This window comes from Podarcis muralis, chromosome 3 (assembly GCF_964188315.1).
Source record: "Podarcis muralis chromosome 3, rPodMur119.hap1.1, whole genome shotgun sequence".
NCBI classification, from domain to species: domain Eukaryota; kingdom Metazoa; phylum Chordata; class Lepidosauria; order Squamata; family Lacertidae; genus Podarcis; species Podarcis muralis.
This window is the reverse complement of record NC_135657.1, coordinates 18,887,962-18,903,980: the sequence shown is the minus strand read 5'-3', so window position 1 is coordinate 18,903,980 and position 16,019 is coordinate 18,887,962. Positions and strand designations below refer to the sequence as shown.

Here is a 16,019-nt window from a genome sequence, read left to right as displayed (position 1 = left end):
GCAAAAAGAACCCCCCCTTTGAGTCATCTAGCCCTGACTTTGTCACCAAACCCTTCCGAAGGGTCAGCCGACCATGTAACGTGACACTCCTGCAAGTCCCTTTGGTCACATGACTGGCTTACAGCTCCCCACTGCCCAGAACTTCCTTCTCATCAAAGTCCAGGGAAATGGCTACTTACTGCAGGGTGGTCCTTGCCAAGCGTCTTTTCCCTGATGGACAGTGCATCGTTCAGAAGGTGAGCTGCCTCCTTGTATTTGTTCTGATCCCTGCAGCACAAAGTGAGGCACATATTGAGCAATACTGGAGGGACAGAGATTGTATCACACAAGACCCAGGGAGGTCCTTCCTCCTTCGACACACAACTTTCCACAGTTAAATTCAAAGCACTGAGTTTCACTGTCCCAGACAACTGTTCCGTAGTCACACAAGAGGAAAACCCAAGAAAGCCCTGTTCCTTCCAAAGTGAGTGAGTGTCTGCCGGAGTTGATAAGGTTCATTACTGAGTTATTCGAAGCTCGAAAGATCGCTCTCCTTCCCAGGCTGAGAGAAAAATGGTGGAAACAGGATATTTATTGGGACAGTGCGATTGTTGCAGCTGCTGTTAAAGTTGCAAAACAATGAAGCACGGGGTGGTGCAATGGAGAACTTCTGAAACAACAATGGGATACTAGCTTTGTCCAAGGCATGATGGAGAACAGAAACAACAGGGAAAAGATAGACATAACATTTTACAAGGACAGGAAGAAACATCACAGACAGAATAATTGCCATACACAGGAAGGTCAAGGATATAGTTTGAATGCTTCACCTGTAAGTTTATAAATCATTTAATGTGTCAATACAAATGGAAGTCGTTAAAATGGCAGTTGTTGTATAAGGGACTGTTATTTTGACTGGTGTGTAATTGAAATTAGTAAGATTTTGGAATGCAGAAATAAAGTAAATCATCAAACCATCAATCCTAGCATGTGGGGGCCCACCTAAATTATATAATTTGGCATCTGAATGATTGGTATTAATAATTGTATTATAATTTGGCATTGTTATAATGAGGCTATTATTGGATTATTGTAATTGAAAACTAATAAAAATTATTATTAAAAAAAGTGAGTGTCCGCCATTCCCCTCCTCCTCTCACCTGTATACTAAGGCCAAGATGTTGAGCATAGTGGCCACGTCAGGGTGGTCGTGGCCCGAAGTCTTCTCCAAGTCCTCCAGTGCCTGCTTGCAGAGGGGAACAGCCACTTCGTAGCGTCCCTGGGAAGCGTACTGGATCACCAGGTTGTGGAGTGTGCGCAGGCGTGCTGGGATCTCGTAGCCGCCTTGCTGGGCGGCTGCCGCTGCACTACTGTGCGGATGAGGCACTGCAAACATAAGAGCGCATTAATCGAGGATAGAGGAGGCAGCTCGCAATGCCATGGGGGCTATGGCCCGTTCCTACTGGCTAGCACTCCGTCTCAAACCAGACACAACAGCCGCTGGAAGATAGGTCCAAAAAGGCAGCTTTATGACTCTTCCTTTCATCCGTCCTCTGCACACAGTTACCCCAGTTACCGCTTTGATCTGCAGAACCAGCACTTTGATAAGTGCCACATGATGCTTGTTCTGCACTTGCAAGGAATTATACACCCAGGAACTCCCCGCCCATTGATATTAGACAGGCACCTTTGCCATACTGTCTGCAAAAAACCTCTTCGCTTAGGCAGCAGTTCTCATCCTGTGGATCCCCAGATGTTGTTGGACTACAACTCCCATCATCCCTGAGCTCTGGCCTTGCTAGCTAGGGGTGATGGGAGTTGTAGTTCAACAACATCTGGGGACCCACAGGTTGAGACAGGCTGGCTTAGGGCAAGCATACCCAGACACATGGAATTTTGACATGTGTTTTAACATGTGATTTTATTCTATTATGCGTATTTTTTAAAAAAACAAACAAACTGCTGACTTTACTTGCATTTTGAAAGCTTGTTTTTAAAGACCTTATCTTAATGTAAATTTTATATCGTCTTATGCAAACTGCTTAATGGTTTTGATGAGGAAGTGGTATGCAAATCCTGCTGGTTAAATAAATGAATAATAAAATAAGGAAGGAATGCAACCTACACCCTTGGCCCTGGTCCTCTTCCTCATTTGGAAACAGGTCATCCAAGGAATCTTTTGTGGAATCGCCTTCTTTCTCCTCCTGAAACATTGATGAGGGGGGGGGGAGAAACAAAGAAAAAGGGGGAAAGGAGAGCATGAGTGCTTAATATTTCGCTTAAGTAGAACCAAGCCCATTCAAAGGTTCTCTTCCCCAACAAGAGAAGACCAACCCAGTTACTGTAGCTGGGGTGAGCTGTGTCTATCTCATCCACCCAGACAAACTCAAATTGCTAGATGCTCTATCAGGACCTCTTGGAAAGACCATCACTACTAGACTTTCAAGCAGAAAGAGCTCCATGTCAAGACACAGGCATCTTCCCCCACTCCAAAATGTTCTGGGTGCTCACCGATGGGGACACATCCTCATCGTATTTCTTCAGCTGGTTCATGAACTCCAGGTGCTTCTTCTCCTCCTCGAGCTGCGCCACCGTTTGCTCGCTGCGCTGCAGCTTCTGCTGGGTGTTTGCCAACTCGTCCCGCAGCCACTGGTTCTCCTGGCACAGGCGGCGCACCTGGGCCCGCAGCTTCTGCTTCTCGGATTCCACTGCGTTCAGGTGGTTTGACAAAGCCATCATCACCTGGCCCAAGGGAAGCAAGAAGAGACGAGTTCGCTGCTGCCTAACGCAGAGGTGGGAAAACCTTTCTCGACCCTGAAGGGCTGGGCTTCCTTCGGGGTAACCTTGGGGTGGTGGGGGCAGGGGGCACATTAACAGTGGTAGGCGGAGCCACAGGCAAAAGTGGGTGGAGCAATGAATGTAAATGTTACTTTTGTACAGCATGCTGGTTTCTAAACACACCCACCAACACATATCCCCCTCTCTTGCTTGGCTGGGAGGGAAGAGAGTCATTATCAGAGCTCAGGGACATATTCTAGCCAGGCAAAAACATATGGCCATGAGCAGTTCAGAGGACCAGCTAAAGAGGCCTGCGCATGTAGGCCCCTCACAGGCCTGAGTCTCCACACCCCTGGCCTAAACGCAAGAATAGTGCCCCTTGCGAGGTCCATCTTCAATGGCAGTTTCCATGTTGCTCTAGCCAAAAACCTCTTAGCTGGCCTAAGGTTCCCCGTCTCAGTAAAAAGAGAAAACTACTACAGGAGATTCCAAGGTCTGCAGGAAGTATAAGTCAGATGACCACGTAGCCCAAGTCCTTGCCTCAGACTAAAATATGCAATGCTTGGGTTCAACAAGTTGGGATGATCATCTGACATGGAAGCTTTGAGGTTCCTGCATACAAGGATTGGACTAGTTCTATGATTCGATGAAGTTGTGGTCTTGGGGGGGGGGAATATGGCCCCTTAAGGAGTGCCATAAGGGCCCCACAGCTGCCTCCATAAGTCACCTCTGGGCTGCCAAGGAAAAGCAAGGCTGCGGTTAATGAGTAAGAGGAATGGGAGTGGGGGAGACACAAAGTTGGAACCATATTCAAGACAACCACACCAGGCAGGCCACACCAGCTGCTTGCCCAGCTGTATTCTGGAGTCTTCCAAGATAACACAGAGGGTTGTGGAACAGGGGAGGACTTGAAGTCCAGCAAAATGTGGAGGGCCTGATCACCTCTTTGGGTCCCTTATTTGTCAAGGAGGAAGGGATGGGCAGTGCAGCTGGACAGAGGGCCCAGGACAGAGGAACAACAATTCCTAATCTCCATTTCCCGTCATTCATGCAGATTAGCTGAGTACCAGATTTGCATCTCCAAGGGCTGTGCTAAAACTGTTATGATTTTGCATCTATAGAAGCTGATCCTTTGACTTTCATGTGCTGGTGCACATACATGTTTAATGAATGAGTAATAAAAATCTGAATAAATGTATACTCGGCTTATTTTGCAAAAGTTACCACTTTTGCTAAATCATGGGGAGGGGAAAGGATCAACTTTAAGGCACCTGAGCAAGGAGCAGAAATCCAGCCAAACACACACACCTGCCCTGCAAAGTCAAGATTTCAGCAACTTCATCAGAATTTTACACAAAGTTTCAAGCCTATCCTGACAACCAGAAGGCTAGAAACTTGCATTTTTTTAAAAAGAAAAGCTACAAAAGCTTATAGATGTTGAATTCTACGCCCAAAGCTGCAATTATCCTGTATAAGAGTGGCAGAGTCCTGCCTACACCCAAACATGTTTGGCAAGCGTGATTTCACAGAGCCAGCCAAGGCAATATACAGTACTTGACAACCTTTTTAAACAATGATTTCCCATACAGTCGTACCTTGGAAGTTGAACGGAATCCATTCTGGAAGTCCGTTCGACTTCCAAAACATTTGGAAACCAAAGTGCAGCTTCCGATTGGCTGCAGGAAGCTTCCAAAAGCTTCGGCTTCCAAAAATAGTTCTCAAACCAGAACAGTCACTTCCAGGTTTGCGGCATTCGGGAACCAAAACATTCGAGAACTAAGCTGTTTGAAAACCAAGGTACGACTGTATTTCACTTACTTTGACGGACTCATATGCCACTCCAAGACACCCCAATGGGCTGCCCCTTACCTGAGCCTCTCCAAGTCCCAGCTCAATCATCTCCACTGACTTGCGCAGCAGGTTGGCCTTCTCGTGCACTAGGTTGGCTTCCTCGTCCTTCTTCAGACACTTGATGGTCTCTAGCAGGCTGTGCAAGATCGAGTTGTGCTCATTCTTCAGGGCTTCCAGCCCCTGCATCACTAGTTTGGTGTTGGAGATGATCTCCTCTTGGCTGAGCTTGTCCATCTTCTCCTCTCTGGGATATACCATCGTGGACATAGTCATGCGCAGCTACGATCCCCACCTACGGAAGGAAAGGGCAAGGTTGCTCACTTGGACAGGTCAGGTCCTGAAACGTTTAAAGCAACAGCTGCACACAGCTGATCCCATAGAGAGAGAGGACTTATTCTCACTTAGCCTTATCACCTGGAGAGAGAGAGACAGACAGACAGAGAAGGCAATTCCCACAACACCTCGCGGCTCTGTGTCCTTGCATAAAGAGGAACACAGCATGTCATTGGTAGGCGCAACTTGGGTAAGGTTGATGGCGACGTCAAAGCTGCTACCGCCCCCACACCCTTGGGAATAAAGAAAGCTGATTTAGCTGCCATTTAAGAGCACGGGAGGAAGAGCAGAGAGCACACCTCCAGCCCCAGAGGTCACATAAATCCAGCACGGAACGGGATGAAACAGGGACACATAGATTACAGTATGGCCACCGAAAGACAATGAGAAATTAAGTTGCTATTTCTTTCTCCTCACAACAGAAAGCCTCAATGGCTCAGGAAATACAAGTGTATCTTGCAGAGAACTAGGAGGACAAAATGTTTTGACGGTCTGGTTCCGGACTCAACTCTATGGAGGAAAATGACGGGGATTCGCACTCTCAGAACTGAGGAGGGTTCTGGAGTAAGTGGGGGGGAAAGGAAGAGAAGGTGCTGTACAATTGCTGAGCTCCTCCAAGCACGTTGACAAGTCAAGCCTTCCTAATTTCCGATCTGAGACTCTGGGAAGAGGCTCTGTCTCCCACCCACAACCCTTCATTTGCATTTCCATGGCTGAGTTTTCCCAAACGGCACTGTACAAACGCTAGCCATTGCTGAACGTCCGAGGATTAGGGTTTGTGGGGCTTGGCAGAGAGGCGAGAAGAAAGAAGGAGCCGCCAATGCGTTCTTGAAACCTGCAGAGGGGCTGAAACGAACGAGCCGGAAACACAACAGCTTTGACAGTGAGAAAGCTGGCAGCCCTCACTAACGCGTACATACACATTTGCCATCCGGCAGTGCAAAGCTAAGCAAAAGTTTGCCTAGGAAAATAAGGAAGAGAGAGATGCAGATTATACAGAGGCAACATTCCTCCCCAGCCATACGGACACTTTCCCTGTTTTGTGTTGTTGAAAAGAAGACGCCAAGATCCGGTTCCTGCTCCTTTGCAGAGCAGTTACCTGGGCTCAAATCCTGACTCAAAAAGATGTGCAGCAGCAATCCGATCTGCTCCACCTACTGAGCCAGCCAGCCGGCTGGCCGGCAGGTCTCCTTACTCCACGGACCCAGAGGCTTCCACAGGAAGGGTGCTTACCTCATCAGAGCAGCTGTTGCCGGTGGCAGCGCTTGCTGCAGAGACAAGAGACTGGGAACCTGGGCTTGTGTGACCCTCCTTGGCAGGAGGCCAGGCTCTTACGCTACCCAGACAAGGCGGAGTAAGGGGGGGAGAGGAGAGAGGGAGGAGGCTATCTGCAGATCTGCCTTTGTTCTCAGTCTGGTCCCACCTCTCTCTCTCTCTGGGTGTGGGTGTTCTCTCCCCGGGATCTTTGCTAGGCAACTGTCCCGCCTCCCTGCGTTTGCCCAGAAAGTCCCACTAAGAGAAACCACCCAGCGCCAGGGCAATGGGTGTCTCTCTCCCAGCACAGCTGCCCTTGATCCCTGCTCCCAAGGTGGGAAAAGGTCTGTCCCTCAAACCTAGGTCTCCTTGCAGCCGTACAGAAAGAACAAAGAAGGAAGGGAAGGGGGGAAAGGAAGGAGTGGCGAGAGCCCTAGTTTGCTTTTCCAAGTCAGAAAGGGGGACTGAGAGCGAGGGAAGGATGCTCAGGTTGCTACAGGGGGAGAAAAGCAGGGCAGGTTCCACCAGCAGGGTGTGTAGTTTTTGCTGGAAGGGGAAAGGGCAAAGAAGAGAAAACCTTTTTGTGTTTTGGTGGGGAGTCTAAGCACCTGGCATATTTTTGTAAACCACTTTGAGATTTTGGTTTTGGTTTTTATTTATTTAAATGACCAATGTTCTATTTTTAATAATAATAATAATAATAATAATAATAATAATAATAATAATAATTTATTTATACCCCGCCCTCCCCGGCCAGATCCGGGCTCAGGGCGGCTAATGCCAATAAAATAAAATAACAGTAAAAACATAATGGGGAAAGGAGAGGGAGGAAAAAAACCAAATTTAAAATACAAGCTAAAATGCAATTTAAATAAAATAAATAAAAGGGGAAGAATGCAGTTTTCACACCTTAGTTGTAACAGGTGGGTGTGGATGTTGTTGGCATTTCGGTGCTATTTAAGCGGTAAGTTGTGTGGAGCATATCATAAACAGCTAATAAAAACAACTGTAAAGAGTACATTATCCTCAAGGCCTGCCCCAAATAAGAAGCCCCCCCCCCTTCCGAATTCAGAGCTACTGCACCTTCAGCTCCACACATTTAAGCTTAATATAGTCCCCTAAAAAAAAAAAAGATTTTTAATTTCAAGTAATAAAGCATACCCATGCAAGGAAAAGAGAGCTTAGTAGTTGTACTGAAAAGAAAGAAAAACAGCAGTTGAGGGTTGTAGTTTTAGACTTTCCAAGAAAGGCAATCAAATGAAAGTGTCTTTCCAGAAGGTTCCATGAGTAGATAGAGGGTGAAAACTATGTGTGATTGTCTTAACAAAGTCAATAAAGGGCTACTAAGTTGTACAGTATAAGAAGTGTGAGTCTCTCCCCCCCCCCAACTCTTATTATTATTCCTTTTGTGAAATGGTTAATATGTTCATAAGCAAGATGTCCCATGCTTGGGAAACCCAGGCTTCAAAAATATTTGCATTTAAAGTTTTCCCATTTTTTGCAATCACTAATCTAGCATAGTCCCTTACTTTTAGGATACTGAGAAGCTATTGGAGCGAGGAAAGCTTTCTAAACACAGTTCGCAATCCTGTCAGCACAAAGCATTTTTGTTTAGCACAATCTAGTCACATGAATGTTTAAAGAGGCAAACTCTGCAGCTTAACTGAGTTGTGCTTTATTACATAAAAGGTAAAGGTAAAGGGACCCCTGACCATTAGGTCCAGTCGTGACCGACTCTGGGGTTGCAGCGCTCATCTCACTTTATTGGCCGAGGGAGCTGGTGTGCAGCTTCCGGGTCATGTGGCCAGCATGACTAAGCTGCTTCTGGCGAACCAGAGCAGTGCACGGAAACACCGTTTACCTTCCCACCGGAGCGGTACCTATTTATCTACTTGCACTTTGACGTGCTTTTGAACTGCTAGGTTGGCAGGAGCAGGGACCGAGCAACGGGAGCTCACCCCGTCGCAGGGATTCGAACCGCCGACCTTCTGATCGGCAAGCCCTAGGCTCCGTGGTTTAACCCACAGCGCCACCCAGTGCTTTATTACATAGATCATAGAAATTATAGTATTATAGAGTCCAACCCCCTGCAATGCTGAAATCTTTTGCGCAACGTGGGCTCAAACCCACAACCCTGAAATTAAGAGTCCCATGCTCTACAGAGCTATCTCACATCTGCAAACGTCTAGAACTTTTCCACATGTCCAAGACAAAGAGAGGGGCTCCCCAGCATACTTAACTATGAATATATCTAGGCAAAAGTGCATGTGTATGTGTACTTTAAACTTGTACTTCGTCTCCATAAACAGAGCCAAAAGGGATCACAAAATAATTCACAAAACTAACAGGTAAAACAAAAATGCGTAACCAAAGAGAAGAAAAAAATACAACTAGAGTAAATTGAAATACCATCGGGTAATCACACAGAATGCCTGTCTATGTTAAAAGACATCTAACTTTCCTTCGAAAAAACTGGAAGGCCTGGCCTGGGCAGGCTATTTTAGGGAGGATGTTCCAGAATTGTTGGGGCCACCACCAAGGAGGCTCGGCTGTGTGCCTTTGCTATTTCCACCTCTTGCACAGATGGGATAGATGAGTAGACAGGAGCAGGAAGGTGTGCAAGAGAAGACAGACAGCATTAAGAGAAGGAAATACAAAAGAAAAAGTACAAATGCTACAGGACTCTACAGAAGAACGTGTAATGGAAAGAGAAGATTCCATCCTCGCCCTCTTACTGCAACAGACTAGGCCCTCTTCATATGTCACACTAAATAATAGTTAAAATTAAACTATGGTTTAAAGCGACCAAGAGACACGCTGGTGCATACTGCTCAAAAGTTACTGCATTGTTCCTCCCCTGGCGAGGAAACAAACTAAGAGTGTTGGTTCACATGTAATGCAAAGTCAGCCTCTGGTTTGTTTCCTCCCCAGGCACGATAAATGGTTAGCAGGGGGAGGAGAGACTGGGAACTGCTAAGCAGTGTACCCTAGCGCACTGTTGGTCACGTTAAGTCATAGTTTAATTTTAACAATGTTTTAATACAATGCCTAAACCAAGCATGGTGCTGGAGGAGACTCCTGAGAGTCCCATGGACTGCAAGAAGAGCAAACCTCTCCATTCTGAAGGAAATCAGCCCTGAGTGCTCACTGGAAGGACAGATCGTGAAGCTGAGGCTCCAATACTTTGGCCACCTCATGAGAAGAGAAGACTCCCTGGAAAAGACCCTGATGTTGGGAAAGATGGAGGGCACAAGGAGAAGGGGACAACAGAGGACGAGATGGTTGGACAGTGTTCTCGAAGCTACCAGCATGAGTTTGACCAAACTGCGGGAGGCAGTGGAAGACAGGAGTGCCTGGCATGCTCTGGTCCATGGGGTCACGAAGAGTCAGACACGACTAAACAACAACAACAACAACAGATATGTCTTTGACCTGATCCAGCACGTTTTTAAACCAATTGGTCCTTTATCTTCTCCTTCAGGTTCCTGCATTCCACAGAAGTTACTGTATTTTTCCATGTACAGTGTTACCTCAGGTTACATACACTTGAGGTTACAGACTCTGCTAACCCAGAAATGGTACCTCGGGTTAAGAACTTTGCTTCAGGATGAGAACAGAAATCGTACTCTTGCTGCAGCAGCAGCAGGAGGCCCCATTAGCAGTGTCTGCCCGGACACTGAGGTCCAGCGCCGAGGGCCTTCTGGCAGTTTCCTCACTGAGAGAAGCCAAGTTACAGGGAACCAGGCAGAGGGCCTTCTTGGTAGTGGCACCCGCCCTGTGGGACGCCCTTCCACCAGATGTCAAAGAGAAAAATAACTATCAAACTTTTAGAAGATATCTGAAGGCAGCCCTGTTTAGGGAAGCTTTTAATGTTTAATATGTTATTGTATTTTAGTGTTTTGTTGGAAGCCGCCCAGAGTGGCTGGGGAAAAGCAGACAGATGGGCGGGGTATAAATAATTTTTTATTATTATTATTATTATTATTATTATTATTATTATTATTATTATTATTATTGTTATTATGTGGTGCTTCAAGTTAAGAACAGTTTCAGGTTAAGAACAGACCTCCGGAACAAAATAAGTACTTAACCTGAGGTACCACTGTATAAGACGCCCCCTATTTGGGGGGACTCAAAATTGAGAAAAAGCACTATGCACTATCTGTGTGTAAGATGACCCCTTATTTTAAACTTCAAAAATTTAGGAAAAAATATAGTCTTATACACGGGAAAATACGGTATTTTTCTTGAGTCTGGGGTACAGCAGCGAGGTCATTCCCACAGCACTGAATAAGCGATAAGTGGCACAGGACTAAAACACAGACACTATATGCAGCTTTGTTATCCATGAAAACCTTTCAATGAAAATATTTTTTTAAAGTGGCACAGAACTACCTAAACACCCTTTAATTGGATCCCTGGATCCAACTGAACTCACTTTGGTTACCAACTTTGTATCAAAAACACTCGCCCACAGGGAGAACAAACCAGGAAATTTGACGCTTCTATAACAACTTCTGTTTTCTTCTCATCTTGGTTGTTTGCCAAAGTTACAAAAATAAATACTTTGGGGGTGGGGAGTACCAGAATAGCAGGCAGATGGTCACCCTCCCCTATCCAAATGGGCTTGTCGCAGCAATACTGTGGCCATTTAGTCATGCCTACTAAATCCTCACGCATCTCCGGTTTGAATAAGCTCATCAATACTTACTTCTAGCAAAGACAACAGATGAGTTCCTACAAAGCTCTGAGCCCTGAGGCTACCAAAGCTGGGATTTGACTCATCATAGCTGTAAGGTGTGGGATGGGAAAGGTTTGCCCAAAGCAGCTATAGCAGTTCTTCTAAACTAGACACTCCATAAAACTCCTGGGTTCTCTGATCTCTGTGCTTCCAGATATAAATTGGCTGGGAAGGCAAGTCAAGGTAATTATGGGGGAAATGGTAAGTTGTACACTGGGAATCTAGTGACCTACTCAAAGTTCTTCAATGAATCTTTCTTTCTTTTACTATATGGAAGGGAGAAGCATTTCACGTAGACAAGCTAAGAGGCAGAGGGTGTGTGTTTGAAGTTGGAGGGGGGGGGAACCCACCATGATATCCCATGAACAAAACACTTCTAAGATCAGCACCACAGTCTTAAACGTACAACTGCCTCCAACTCATTTGCCTGGCTCACAAAATAGGGGGGCAGGAATTGCTAAAAGGGGGCAGCAAAGATATCTCAGGACTCCCCCCTGAATTTTCCACTTTGGTGAAACCAACAACTGCTAAAACTCTGTCCTGTAGGAGATTGTGTCTTACAAGGCTGAGCACCCAACCAGGGAGGCTTCCTGTTGCTTCTCTGCATGATTCACTGCTCTGGATATAAAAATCGCTCTGAAAATGCTTTTTTAAAAGTGTTTTAAAAAATACATTAGGGGACGCAGGTGGCACTTTGGTTTAAACAACAGAGCCTAGGGCTTGCTGATCAGAAGGCTGGCGGTTCGAATCCCCGCAACAGGGTGAGCTCCTGTTGTTCGGTCCCAGCATCTGCCCCCCTAGCAGTTCGAAAGCACGTCAAAGTGCAAGTAGATAAAAAGGTACCACTCTGGCGGGAAGGTAAACAGCATTTCCATGAACTGCTCTGGTTCGCCAGAAGCGGCTTAGTCATGTTGGCCACATGACCCAGAAGATGTCTGCAGACAAATGCCGGCTCCCTCGGCCTATAGAGCGAGATGAGACAAATGCCGGCTCCCTCGGCCTATAGAGCGAGATGAGCACGCAACCCCTGAGTCATCCGTGACTGGACCTAACGGTCAAGGGTACCTTTACCTTTAAAAGTACATTAAATTTTCTATAAGGCTCACCATCGCCATCTAGTGTCACATTGTTTATTGCACTTAAAACACACTTAAAACATTTTATTTGCAGCTGCAGAGCTGAGTCCTGATATAATGCTTATGACACATTTCCTAATGCACCAGGAGAGCAGTCCATTGGGAACAGGCAACATGAAACATTCCTAATTCACAACCTGTCCAGAAATCAACCCACACAATCAGGCTGGTCATAACAGGGAAAACCCACGAGCCCTTGACCACAAGTGGCTTGGAAATAGTTCATTCAGCAGCCATTTCCCTCACTAGAAGATGGGAGTCTTTCACCTTTCCCCAGAACTACAGCTTACAACAGGGATGGGGAACTTGTGACCCTCCAGATGTTGCAGAATTGCAACTCCCACTATCCTAGGCCACTTGTCATGCTGGCTGGGGCTGATGGGAACAGGAGTTCAACAACATCTGAAGGGCCAATGGCTCCGCACCTCTGCTTTTGAGAGCTAGAATTCCTGCACTGCGGTGGGTTGAGCTAGATGAGCTTAATGGTCCCTTCCAACTCTATCATTCAAGATTCAAGTATAGATGGTGGGGGGATAGGGGAAAATATTAGATTGTGCCCACATTTCTTTAAACAGCTACTGTTTCTAAGACAGGGTCAGCAAACTTTTTCAGCTGGGGGCCGGACTAATTTTTTTTTGGGTGGGGGGAATGAACGAATTCCTATGCCCCACAAATAACCCAGAGATGCATTTTAAATAAAAGGGCACATTCGCTGATTCCCGGACTGTCTGCAAGACGGATTTAGAAGGCGATTGGGCTGGATCCGGCCCCCGGGCCTTAGTTTGCCCACCCATGTTCTAAGACCTATGGATTTCAACTTTGTACCAGGAATATGGTTAACTTCTGCAAAATCCACACGTGCTCCTCCATTCTTGTCTCTGATACATTAGGATCTTGCTTACTAAGGGATGAGACAATAAATATGTCAGCCTTCTAGGTACAGCTGCTATAAAATAGTAGTTATCAAGGCACTTTTCATGTGCAACATGCTTTGCCATTTTTATGTATGCCCATCTCACAATTCTGCAGGGGAGCTCGCTATTACTCCCATTTTATGTATGGGGAAGTGAGGCTGAGAAACAGCGACTCGCCCAAGGCCATGCAAAGTCTGAAGAAGATTGGCATCTGAACCCAGGAGCTTCCAGACTGAAATCAGACCCACCATCTATTGCAGCACACTGGACTTCAGGCTCTGTAAGATGACTAGCGTGCACTAATCCTGTACCTTACTCTGTATTCCCAGAGGCTGATGCAGAAGTGCCGAGTCCCACTGCACCAGATAATCGAGTTTTATCTTCCAAGAAGATGCAGCAAGTTTAACCAAGGCGGCAGCAATAAACAGACAAATACTTTAAGAGAGGAGGGAGAATGGCCTTGGTTGATGTGCCTCCCTAGCGCACCGCGAAATCCCCAACACTGGTAGGCCACATCTATAATTCACACTGAAAACCAGGCTTTGCCTTCCACCTATTAGCTCAGAGTTGTTGCTCTGCAGGAGCTTCACGCCAGCTGCTGCCCTCTGCTTTGTCTTGCGATGCAGCCAGCAACCCCACCCTGCTGCTGAAATAATTCAGAGTTCCCTTTAATCCAATCCATCCCGACACAACCCATGGGTCCTTGTTAAACACGGACTCCAGCTTCCTGCTCTACCAATCAGTCTCGTCCAGAGGGGCTCCATCTGAATACAAATAAACAAAACGAGCTTGCCGATTTGCCAGTAAGAACGGACAGCACTCCGATCTTTGTCCTTCAGCTCCCGAAAGTGGAACCCCCACCCAAACCCAACAGAGCAACTTACACTGCGAAGAAGCCGGTTTCCACAGAAGCCTCCTCGGGCCAAGTGATGCTACAGAAACTGCACGGCGTTAGTTATTAGCAGATCACACGGAGAGAGACGGCAGCATTTGATGCTCTGAGTTCCCTCTCCACCAGAGGCAGAGTTACTATGCAGTTTGGTGGTGACCCACCCACTGCAGCAGCAGCAGCAGAAGATACAGCCAGACTGCCGAGAGAGCAAATGCTCTCCTGCAAGCACAGAAAGATTCACATTCGAGGCATTGGTCCATAGGAAGTGACGGAAATACAAAGGAACACAATCAGCACCCTTGCAGGCTGCCCATCCTGCAGCCAAAGCAAGCAAGCTCTTCAATACGCCCCACCCTGACTTCTTCTCAGCAACCAGTAAGCTGCAGGCTTACTGTACAGTGGTACCTCGGGTTACAGATGCTTCGGGTTACAGATGCTTCAGGTTACAGACGCTTCAGGTTACAGACTCCGCCAACCCAGAAATAGTACCTCGGGTTAAGAACTTTGCTTCAGGATGAGAACAGAAATCGCGCAGCAGCGGCACGGCAGCAGTGGGAGGCCCCATTAGCTAAAGTGATACCTCAGGTTAAGAACTTTACCTCAGGATGAGAACAGAAATCACGCGGCAGCGGGAGGCCCCATTAGCTAAAGTGGTACCTCAGGTTAAGAACAGTTTCAGGTTAAGAATGGACCTCCAGAACGAATTAAGTTCTTAACCTGAGGTACCACTGTATTGCCATTATGTTGGGCTACTGTTCAGAGCTCCTTGGAGGAACGATGGGATTCTGAGCATGGTGTGAGAGCACATGATGCAGCCACCCTGCTGAAGCTAAAGCAGTTCTTCCTACTAAGGGTTCAGGATCACAGCCTTACTAAACTAAGCAGTCAGACTATCCCAATTCTGAACACATTTTCCTGGAAGTAAGCGCTGCTAATTTCAATGCAACTTACAGATGGAAGGGTCATAGCTGTACCTAACTACTCCATACCTGCAGCAAAACAAACCTACAAACAAGAGCGGCTTCTGCTAAGTATCTAAAACATAATGGGTGGCCTTCCTAATATCCAGGGAACAGCTTGTCTTCATTTGAACCTTCCTGCACATATTGGTCTTCAAAAAACATAGGTCCAGATTTAGAAAATTATGGGCCACCAAGGTTAACAAAAAGAAATAAGGCCTGTTATAGAGACCGCACCCCTGACTTGGAAGCATTTGTCCAGGATAATCCGTTAAAGGCTCATTCTTGATGGCCTTTGGTGGAAGACTAGATCAAGATTTGAGGAAATTCTCTCTAGTTCTACTAATGATAAAGGTAAAGGGGCCCCTGACCATTAGGTCCAGTCATGGACGACTCTGGGGTTTTGGCGCTCATCTCGTTTTATTGGCCGAGGGAGCCGGCGTACAGCTTCCAGGTCATGTGGCCAGCATGACTAAGCTGCTTCTGGAGAACCAGAGCAGCGCACGGAAACGCCGTTTACCTTCCCGCCGCAGTGGTACCTATTTATCTACTTGCACTTTGACGTGCTTTCAAACTGCTAGGTTGGCAGGAGCAGGGACCGAGCAATGGGAGCTCACCCCGTCGCAGGGATTTGAACTGCCGACCTTCTAATCGGCAAGCCCTAGGCTCTGTGGTTTAACCCACAGCGCCACCCACGTCCCTACTGATATTATAGCCATATATATATTTAAGACACTGTTAGGTGCCCTGCGGTAGGGTTGGGGAGAATCCTTGCACCCTGTTTTAGAATTATACTAAATTATACTATATTTATCATCCCTGACTACTAGCCATACTGGCATGAGTAAATGGGAGTTGTGATCCAACTACATCTGGAAGACACCACGTTGGCTACTCCTACTTTACTCAGTAATGCCCCTAGACCTCTCACTGCCCATCCTCCTGTCTCTACATTGCTACTGCCCTCGTATTAAACAAATTGAGACCTTTTCCCTTACCCCATTTCTCCCTCCTTTGGGGAAGGGCTGTAGCTTAGTGAGTGAGTGAGTTCTCTGCATGCAGAAAGTCTTGGGTTCAATCCCCAGCCTCCCCAGGTAGGGCTGGGAAGGGCTTCTGTCTGAAACCCTGGAGAGCTGCTGGCAGTCAGTGTAGACAGTTCTGAGCTAGATGGGTAAAGGTAAA

General features: G+C 46.7%; 1 protein-coding gene across 7 annotated transcripts in view; it reads right to left on the bottom strand.

Moving 5' to 3' along the window:
* Positions 1-16,019, bottom strand: part of KLC4 (kinesin light chain 4) — a 68,296-nt gene that overhangs the window by 37,205 nt on the left and 15,072 nt on the right. For 5 of the 7 annotated variants that reach the window (XM_028724872.2, XM_028724876.2, XM_028724877.2 and 2 more), the window contains exons 2-6: positions 4,627-4,900; positions 2,491-2,721; positions 2,105-2,183; positions 1,140-1,365; positions 180-267 (exon numbers count right to left, since the gene is read on the bottom strand). In XM_028724872.2, coding sequence (XP_028580705.1) covers positions 180-267; positions 1,140-1,365; positions 2,105-2,183; positions 2,491-2,721; positions 4,627-4,881 — 879 coding nt within the window. In that variant the 5' untranslated portion in view covers positions 4,882-4,900. Of the gene's footprint in view, positions 1-179; positions 268-1,139; positions 1,366-2,104; positions 2,184-2,490; positions 2,722-4,626; positions 4,901-6,174; positions 6,328-13,870; positions 14,003-16,019 lie in introns of those variants that run through there. The other 2 variants (XM_028724874.2, XM_028724873.2) reach the window with 2 other exon arrangements.